The sequence below is a fragment of the Aotus nancymaae genome, unplaced genomic scaffold, assembly GCF_030222135.1.
Source record: "Aotus nancymaae isolate 86718 unplaced genomic scaffold, 86718_ANA_hifiasm-v0.15.2.pri h1tg000015l_0, whole genome shotgun sequence".
Taxonomy (NCBI): domain Eukaryota; kingdom Metazoa; phylum Chordata; class Mammalia; order Primates; family Aotidae; genus Aotus; species Aotus nancymaae.
Genome location: NW_026988426.1, coordinates 7292729 through 7302481, shown reverse-complemented (window position 1 = coordinate 7302481; position 9753 = coordinate 7292729). Strand labels below are relative to the sequence as shown.

General features: G+C 48.0%; 1 protein-coding gene across 1 annotated transcript in view; it reads right to left on the bottom strand.

Moving 5' to 3' along the window:
- Positions 1–603: 603 nt before the first annotated feature.
- The window catches only part of NIPAL4 (NIPA like domain containing 4), a 41016-nt gene continuing 31866 nt past the window's right edge, over positions 604–9753 (bottom strand). Inside the window, exons 6-9 of the mRNA XM_064376347.1 lie at positions 8065–8121; positions 6737–6827; positions 3450–3610; positions 604–2972 (exon numbers count right to left, since the gene is read on the bottom strand). Of these exons, the coding sequence (XP_064232417.1) occupies positions 2344–2972; positions 3450–3610; positions 6737–6827; positions 8065–8121 (938 nt within the window). The 3' untranslated portion in view covers positions 604–2343. The remainder of the gene's footprint in view (positions 2973–3449; positions 3611–6736; positions 6828–8064; positions 8122–9753) is intronic.

Here is a 9753-nt window from a genome sequence, read left to right as displayed (position 1 = left end):
GGACAGGAGTTTGAGACCAGCCTGGGCAACACAGCAAGGCGTCATCTTTACCAAACCTGAGCCTGGGAGTTTGAAGGTGTAGTGAGCTAGGATCACACCACTGCACGCCAGCATAGGTGACAGAACCAGATCCTGTCTCAAAACACACACACAAAAAACCCAGCACAGATTATGCAACTGGGGGCAAGGTTAGTCTTGGAGAGACACACTACGCCTGGTGGTTAATCCAGGTATCAGCTTTGCTCTTCTTGGCTGTGTGACCTTGGGCAATTATTTAACCTCTTCAAGTTCCTTTCCTCATCTATAAATGGGAATAAAAACATATCCAACTTGCGGATTTGTGAGGAGTTAAAGAGAGAAATCGCAGGAAGCACCTACTGTGCCTGGTGCCTGGTAAGGGCTCAGGTGTTAACCAGGGAAGGGTTGTCTTCGACTGATTCTATTTCAAAAACTATCTTTCCCACTCTACCAAGGGTGTTAATTATCAAGGACACGGTAGGGGCTGTATTGGCAGCCACATTCATTCAGAGATTGGAGACTGTCCCTCCAGCACTAGAAAAACCAGTTTCATCACTCCATGCTCAAGGAAGGTCAAGACACGTGTCGAGTAAATATAATCTGAAGTCTTTATTCTTGACCCTGCAGACCACACTCTCAGGGCCCTCAGTTTACTGCCATTCTCAAGATCCAACTTGTTGCATTGCTTTTCATTACAGACAGAAATCCACATTCATCAAAAACTGGGGATTTGAGGCTGAAGGGGCAGGGAGCCAGTCTGCCGGTCAGCCAAACCTTGGAGCTCCAAGGCCAGCAGGAATTTATCTGGGCAGAGGATACAAACACAGTGCAGGTGGAGTCACACAGGGGAGGCCCTGCACCAACCTGGGGGCTGAGAGTCAAGGCTTCCCTCTTTCCAGATATACCAGCCCACTAACTTCCCTTTCTAATGTCCTCCAACCCCACACTCCTGCAGCTAGAAAGGAGATGGGAAGGGAAGGAATAGTAATTCTCTCTCCTCCAGCTGCTCTGGTTTTGGGTATGCCTCTGGCCAAATGTGAGGGGACCAAAGGTACTCCCCGTAGCAAGTGGTGTTGGAAAAGTCAGGGCATACTGCTTCCCAGTGTGGGCAGCTCATCAGTGGAGTTGGGGACTTGGTGGCAATCTGGTCAACAGCTAGAATGCACCCCATGCCAAGTCTGTGCCTCCACTTGGCCACTGAGATTCAGAGCTGATCCCACTATCCAAACCTTTAAGGCTGCAGCCCAGAAATTACCCCTGAGCCCTTTTCTCCTAAGTTCCGGGATGAGAACCAGAGTCAACACGAAAGTTAGCCCCTAGTATCCAGAGAGCCTGGGACTGCCTTCTGCCAAATCCCGACTTCGCTCCTCATCCTCTCCCCACCTCCCCAGATCACAGGTTGGTTGACTCCTTAAGGAAAAAGAAAGTGCATTCTGCGAAATTCTAGCTTGGCAGCCAGGCCACTGTGAAGCAGTGAGTCTGCTGTTCTTTTTTTGAGTAAGACAAAATGAAACACTGGGTTTGGCCACCAGAGTTTGGCTGTGGCTCTATTACTGTTGTTTTGCTTCCCGTTCTGTGATTACCATCTTTACGTCTCAGTGACTGACTCCTTAGGATGTAAGTAGAGAGGGAAGGGGTGAGGGTGGGATGGACTAGGTGGATACCAAGGTGCTGACTGCCAGGCTGGAGTGCTCGGGGAATGAGCTGGTTGAAAATTTTCCCTGAGACATCAAGTGACTTTCACAGTAAGAAGGTCAGCTGAGGTCTTGCTTCTGTTTCCAAAAAGGAAGTGGCAAGATCACAGGATATTTTACACTGGTTGCGTCCCTGTCAGCTCTGGATAGGGCGGTGCGGCCAAATGCTCTCTGGGTCTCTGGAAACCAGCTCTATTTCATTCTTGAGCTGAAAAAAAAAATAACAATGGAGATTTCATCTCAGGAGGAGACTTGGTATGAAGGAACTCCTAATGACCAATAAATATCTCAGGGAAGTCCTCGGACTGCACTACATTCAATGGGTCAGATTCCATCTTCTTCCCAACGACATAGAGATGGCACCAAAAGAATGAATGAGAAGGGAGGTCCAGGGGACCTGCAGGCACTGATGTAAACTTGGGTATTTGGTCACTGAGTCTGTTTCCAGGAAGTTCTGCCACCACCGCTATTTGGGTAGAGATTTTTCTCCTGGAAACAGTGATGAGGTATAAATGAACTTCTCAAGACAAGAGAGCCCACTGGTAACAGTGGCACTGAAAGTAACCAGGTGGTTTTAAAATTCAGAGGTCAGTCTGTACCATCAGGCTCATCCTCTCACGTATTCCAAGCTTCAAGAATGGATTGTAAATACTCTGGGTTTCTCTTCTGGCGATGGCGTGCTGGCGAGTTCTATATTGTCCACAAGGACATTCTTGTCTTCCAGTCTAATGACAGTGGGCTCTGGGGCGGGAGAAGGGGGTGGGTTTTTATGCATGTGGGGTAAGCTGGCGCAGCTGATGTCCAGGTCTTTGAAAGCATGCAGCATGAACACGCCCAGGATAATGGTGACAAAGCCCGAGAGGGTGCCCGCAATGTCCACGGCAGACATGCTGTACCACTCCTTGAAAAGGATGATGGACGAGGTAACGACCACCGTGGTGAAGAACACATAGTAGATGGGGAACACCAGGGAGGTGTTGAAAATATCCAGTGCCCTGTTGAGGAAGTTGACCTGAGTGCTGAGAGACAGTGCCAGGATGAGGGACAGGATGTAGGGGAGTGGGTGCCGCACAACTGGCAGCCCCTGGAAGAAGTTCTTGATGGTGATGCCCAGCCCCTTGACAGCAGCCACAGAGAAGGCCCCGATCACAGAGCAGATGATGATGTAGATGAGGATATTCCTTTGCCCGTAACGTGGGGCGATGACAAAGATGAGGATGAGGCAGGACACCAGCAGAAGGACAGCAAACACGATGAACCCTTCGGGAGGAGAAGGAGAAGAAGCACTGGGCTGTGGGTGCAGGCAGTGTCTAGGGCCCAGACTCATGGCAGTGGGTGGTAGCCTTAATTAAGATCATGGGCTCTAGAGTCAGACAAACATGGGTTCCAGTCCCAGCTTCGTGACTTTCTAATAATTTGGTTCAGTTGTTAAACCCCCAAGAACTGTTTCCCCGTTTGTAAAAGAGGACCAACAATCATAAGGCTGTTTTGTGGGATTCAATGAGATAATGTATTTAAAGCACTCACAACAGTGTTGGTATCCATACATGTCGGGCCGGGAAGCCTTTAAACCACCCTCACTAACAATTACCAGCCCATCCGTGTTTCTTCTTTAGCTTGCCTTCACCTCTAGGCGGCAGCACCTGAGATGGTCAGAACCCGCTCTGATCTTTTATGGGGCAGTGGGGGACATTCAACCTCCAGTATTTTCCTGCTCCTCAGGGGCTTGGAGTCTACCTGTGTCCTTCATCTTGGAAGCCATCTCCATGATGGTGGTGACTTTCTCTTCCTCAGGGGCGTGTATCACCATCACCGTGCTGCCGGCCACACAGATCACACAGCCCAGCTTCCCCAGCAGGTTCAGACTCTCTCCCAGGAAATATGAGGAGAGGATGGCACTGCACGTGGAAATGAGAGAAGGAGATAGAGCAGCCATGCCTGTCCCAGAGTCCCAAAGAAAAATGGGGCCTGAGCAAACACTCACAGAGAGCAACAGATCAGACCTCACTACTCTCTCACGTGGAAGTTTTTCTTCCAAAAAAACTGAGGTTACCGTGGGCAAGTCATGGGACCATTCTAAGCCTCATTGTCTCCGTCTGCAAAATGGGGATGCTAATAATATCCACGGGAGGCATTGTTCTCAGGAACTAAATAAGATAATGCACAGAAAATGCACAGTGCAGAGCTGATACCAAATAATAACCACAGCTATCACATATGGAGGGCTTAGTATGTGCTGAACGTTCTGAATCTACCCCACGTATTAACTCATTTAATCCTCACAGCATCCCTAGCTGAGGCCAACAGAGTAGTTAAGCTACTTGGCCAAGGCCGGCGGGTTTTAGGAGGCCAGGCTGGAATTTTAACCCAGGCACTCTGATTCCAGAGTCAGGGTGCTTAATTGATACGCCATGTTGCCTCTCAAGTAAACACACTCAAAAAATGTCTGATCGTTTTAAAAATAGTTGATACGAAATATTTGTGCGTCTCACCACCCCCAGTCCTCCTGAGCTGGGGTCAAAAAATGTTTCATATAGAAACTCATTTCTGGCAGTGTTACAGTATTTGCTGGAGGAATAGAAATGCAGGTGAATTTCTTCTGTTTTAGAGACTGAAAGTATTCCCAAACAGAAGAGTTGGAAGAGCACTTCGGAGTGCTCTTGTCTAGCTGCCTACCCGATGGACACGTCCTCTCTCAGCATTGCCGACAGATGGCGCTCAGCTTTGGCTTATACATACCTCTGGTGGCAGGGACCCACCCCCCTTCACAAGCCAAATGAGCCCGTTGTAGGTTTGCTCTAATCATTCGCCAAAAATACGCCCCCTGGTAATTTTTGTTTTTTTGCCCCATCTCTGCTCCTCGGGTCATCCATAACAAATCTACTATTTCTTTCATTTGTATAAGCCAATATAAACAACTTTAGTGACAATCACAGGTACCATGTCTTAGGCGTTTATTACCTACTATGTGTGGTGCTAGGAACTTCCCATTTATCTCACTAGCATCTCACAATCTTTGCAAAGTGAAGTATACTATCTCCAGTTGATAGATGAAAAGACTGAATCTCATAGAAAAAATGAGTTGGCAAGGTCAAATGACTAGCAAGTAGTCGAACCAGGAGTTGAGTGCAAGTTCTTTCTAATTGTCAGTGGGTTTTCTTCTATGCCTCATTGAAGAGGATGCTTGTGACTTCCCTGAGTCTTCAGTTTCTGGGCAAATTATCTCTAGTTCCTTATTGCACAATGGTGATATGATATCCATTCCCCTCACATCCTCTACCCAAGCCAGCAGAGGCGAGAGAGGAAGGGAAAAAAGTCACGAGCAAGCCACATAGGATCACTGGGGCGTGCTTCTGTCTCCTCACGAAGGTGGCATTAGTTTAGGGTAAAAACCTATTGGCCAGGCACAGTGGCTCACGCCTGTAATCCCAGCACTTTGAGAGGCTGAGGCGGGTGGATCACCTGAGGTCAGGAGTTCGAGACCAGCCTGACCAACGTGGTGAAACGCTGCCTCTATTAAAAAATACCAAAAAATCAGCTGGGCATGGTGGCGGGCACCTGTAATCCCAGCTACTCAGGAGACTGAGGCAGGAGAATCGCTTGAACCGGGGAGGGGGAGGTTGCAGTGAGCTGAGATCGCAGCATTGCACTCTATCTAGCCTGGGCGATGAGCAAAACTCTTGTCTCAAAAACAAAAACAGAACAAAACCTACTGGCTGTCTCAGGGCCTAATTAGCCTCAAAAATCGTGGTTCAAGTTGTCAGGAGAGAGGCGATTGGTATCTAAGCTCTCTTGTCTGTCTTCTATCTTTCCTCTGAAACCACCAAAAACATTTGGGCCACAATGTCCCATTCGAGAGATTATTCATGCAGGCAGGGGCCACACACTGGAGGATTTCATGGCTCTCCCAACTTACCCGGAGTGGGAATTTGCAAACTCATCAGATATGCAATTATGGTATCACAGGTACATCAGCTGTGATCGGCCAGTTGTACAGCATGAGTCATGGTTCATTTGAGTGTGTAAATGTTGCAAAATTTTTATCAAGATAGTAAAACAAATGATGGGTACTGGGTGTGGTCTGCTGCCATTTACCAGCATTCCAAGGTTAGGCCAACAATCAGAGTCTCCTTCAAATGGGGCTCCAGGACCCCCACAGAGGAACCGGCTCTGTTTGTAGCTCAGGAGGACTAGGGGCAGTGGGAAGCACAGATATTTAGTATCAATTACTTTTAAAACTATCAGACATTTGTTGAGTGTTTACTTGAGAGGCAACGTGGCATAGCAGTTAAGCCCCCAACTCTGGAATCAGACTGTCTGGGTTAGAATTCCGGCCTGGCCTCTTAGAACCTGGTGACTTTGGCCAAGTTGCTTCACCTCTGTTGGCCTCAGCTAGGGATGCTGTGAGGATTAAATGAGTTAATATGTGGGATAGATTCAGAAGGTTCAGCACATACTAAGCCCTCACTATGTGATAGCCACGGTTATTGATTGGTACCAGCTCTGTACTGCATTTTCTGTGCATTATCTCGTTCAATCCTCAGAACAATGACTCCAGTGGGTATTACTGGCATCCCCATTTTGCAGATGGGAAAAATGAGGCTTACGGTGACTAACTAAGTGGCTTAAATGACTTGCCCATGGCAACACAACTACTAAGTGGTAGAGCGAGCATTAGAACTCAGGCAGAGTTCATCCAGGGCACATGCTCTTAACTTGTATGCTACATCTATCGCAGCACCAAAATACTGACACGTGCCATTCGGCATGGTGGTGGTGGAAGACCTTCCAACTGGTTTGGGCTAGGCCTGCCTATTACCCAGTTAGTCAAGGGGATGCTGGGGCAAGAGGCAGCAAACATTCCCGGGGTCTGTAGCTCTGAACAGCACACTACCTCTTTCTGGAGGCCGAGACCAACCCAGATCCCTGATTGCCAAGTGGCAGCCGACCCCACTTGGCAGTTCCAGGCCTCAACAAACTGAAAATGGAACAGAATAAGAGAGGGCTGGAGAGGGGACAATAACCTTATGAGGACACTCAGTGCTCCCAGAGGCGTGACGACTGTTGCGGGTGCAAACGCATAGGCTCCAAAGTTGGCAACTTCTCCAGCAGCCACTGGGAAATGAAGCGAGAAAAGAGGCTAGCACGGTGCAGAAGCACCATCTCCGTTCCAGACCAATCATTCCGTGTGCAACCATCTGGAGAATCCCAGACCAGCGTTCCTTAAAATCCTGATCCATATGCTCTCTCCCTAGAGAGTCTGATGGAAGGTCAGTCCCAGCCTATCCGGATCAGATCCTTCCATTTTAAAGGTGGTGAAGCTAAGGCCCAGAGCCCAAGGTCACGTGACATGCTTATGGGGTAGAAGCCCTCTTGTTCTTTAGGCCTGTTGGCTTCTAATCCAGGTACAGTTAAATTTGTCTCAGGGACTGTCAGTATTTTGGACTAGATCGTTAATTTAAATTCTAGGAGGTGTTCATTATCAAAGGAAGAAATAGTTACAGTTATTGATTCTCCAGGTACCAACTGGTCCATGGACCCCTCTTTTCCAGTGGAATTGTGACCGGTCTGGACTGACAGGCAGGTGGTTAGAAAAATCTGGCATTCCCAATGGGCCTAAGTTCTTTCTCTCCATCCGAGTTTCCAGTTTGTAAATTCCTGAGTTAATACACAGGATAACACTTAGAAAGTTTAGCACATAGTAAGCCCTCAATATGTGATAGCTGTGGTTATCAGAAAAGTGTCTTTTCCGTTTATCTGCTGATAGAGAACAACCTGAGTCTCCCCTTTAAAAGCAGAGGGTCAGTGGATAGCTCTGACTGAGATGGGGATCAAAACTTGACATAGAGGAATTATACATAGCAACCTGGTTAATTTTCCACCTTAAAGAGTCAGGGTTTGCTAGCAGGAGAGGGTGGGTGGAAAGCGGGGGAAACGTATGAGTATGCAAATTTGGGCAAACTTTTAGTGACGGACTAGCTATGTTCTAACTGGGCCAACACGTTAACTGCCTGTGAACTGGGAGAAATTGGCCTAGGAGTCCCAGCTTCTACCATGAAGAAGTCAAGAGTCCACTGCCAACAGGCAGTGATATTATCAACCTATGTTTAAAGGGAAGTTGAGAAAACACACCTTCATTGTTGCCAGCTCTGTGCAAACCTCTCTGGGGGTAGCTACGTCGTGGATGAAGACTGGCTTTGATGATAAGATGTTCTCTTTGCAAAGGTGTTCAAGGTTTTCCCCTGGGAATCTGGGCCTCAGATTCACACTTGCCATACTAGAGACAAAAATGCCCCGCCCACCCCTCCCTTTGTCTCCAGCCACTGTTCTTAGTAGCAAACAGCCCACTTACTGGTGAGAAATCCGGCCCACCACATTGCATCCTTCAGGTAGCCGAAGCCTCCGTCCACTGTAGGGGGAATGGACACAAAGCTGGGTTGGAACTTGGCCACACTTTCTCAGGCACCTCTCCTAGCTCTCTGCTCACTCCCCGGCCTCTAAGAGGCTTGGTTCTGGGCCTTCTCCTGGGTGGGTTCACTTGTTTCTAAAGTTTTAAATACCGTCTCTATCTGGTGCCTCTGTATCTCTAGCCTGGACCTTTCTTCTGAGTCCAGGTGTATATCCAACTGCTTACTTCGCATCTCCTCTTGGATTTCTCAATCTTTGTCCTAAATGGAGCTCTTGGTCTTAAATGTTCCCCAGCCACCTGCCAAATGAAACATAGTAAATGACACTCTCATGTGTCCAGTTGCTTCAGCCAGAAGCCAGGGAATTGCCCTTTGACTCTTCTCTCTCTCCTCTGCATCCTGTCCATCCTGGTAACTGTCTCCAAAAAGCATCTCACATGTGTCCACTCCACTGCCACCTGCTACACCAAGGCACCGTCATCCCTGCTTCAGATGGAGGCAATAGCCTCCTTCATAGTTACTCTGGTTCCATTCTTGGCCCTTTAATAACCTTTTTTTTCTTTCATGGCAGCCAGTGGTCCTTTAAGAATGCAAATCAGATTATGTCACTCCTCAACTTCTGGCTGGCCAATGGCTTCTGATTGCTCTTAGCGTAAAGACCAGATCCTTAACAAGACCATGCATACCATAGTGTTGGCCCTGCTCACCCATCCAAGCGCATCTCCTGCCACTCTTCTCCTCTCTTAGCGCTCCAAAAACGATGAGCTCTTTTCTGCCTCAAGGCCTTTGCACATGCTTTCCCTGTGTCCAGAACACTCTTCCTACTAACATTTGCCTAAACTTATATGCACCCTACAGGTTGCTGTGTGAATGTTGCTTCCCTTGTGATGCCATTCCTGACTCCCTGATATCTATTATTTCCTACTGGAGTTCCTGCTCTCTCTCCCTCCCTCCCTCCCTCCGTCCTTCCTTTTTTCCTTCCTTCTTTCCTTCTTTTCCTTCCTTCCTTCCATCCCTTCCTTCCTTCCCTTCTTCCTTTCCTTCCTTCCTTCTTTCCTTACTTCCCTTCTATCCTTTTCTTCCCTTCCTTCCCTTTCCTTCTCTCCCTCCCTCCCTCTTTCCTTCCTTCCTTCCTTTTTTCTTTCCTCTCTCTCTTCCTTTCCTCCCTTTCTTCTCCTTTCTTCCTTACATTTTGCCTTCCCTCCCTCCCCCAGTACAGGGTCTCACTCGGTCACCCAGGCCGGAGTGTGCAGTGGCATTATCATAGCTCAATGAAGCCTCAAACTCCTGGGCTCAAGGGATCCTCCCACCTCAGCCTCCTGAGTAGCTGGGACTACAGTCATATGCCACCATGCCTGGCTAATTTTAAAATATTTCTGAACAGATGGGGTCTCACTATGTTGCCCAGGCTGGTCTTAACTCCTAGACTCAAGTGATCCTGACACCTCAGTCTCCCAAAGTGCTGGGATTACAGGCATGAGTGCACCCAGCTGGGGTTCTCTTCCCTAACACCCAGCTCTTCTCTTTCATGGCATTATTGTTTATAATTTTAGTTGATCTGCTTATTTTCTGGCATTTCCCCTGGTAGAAAGAAGCTCCACAAAGCCAGGAATTATGTCTGCTTTGTTCAGGAT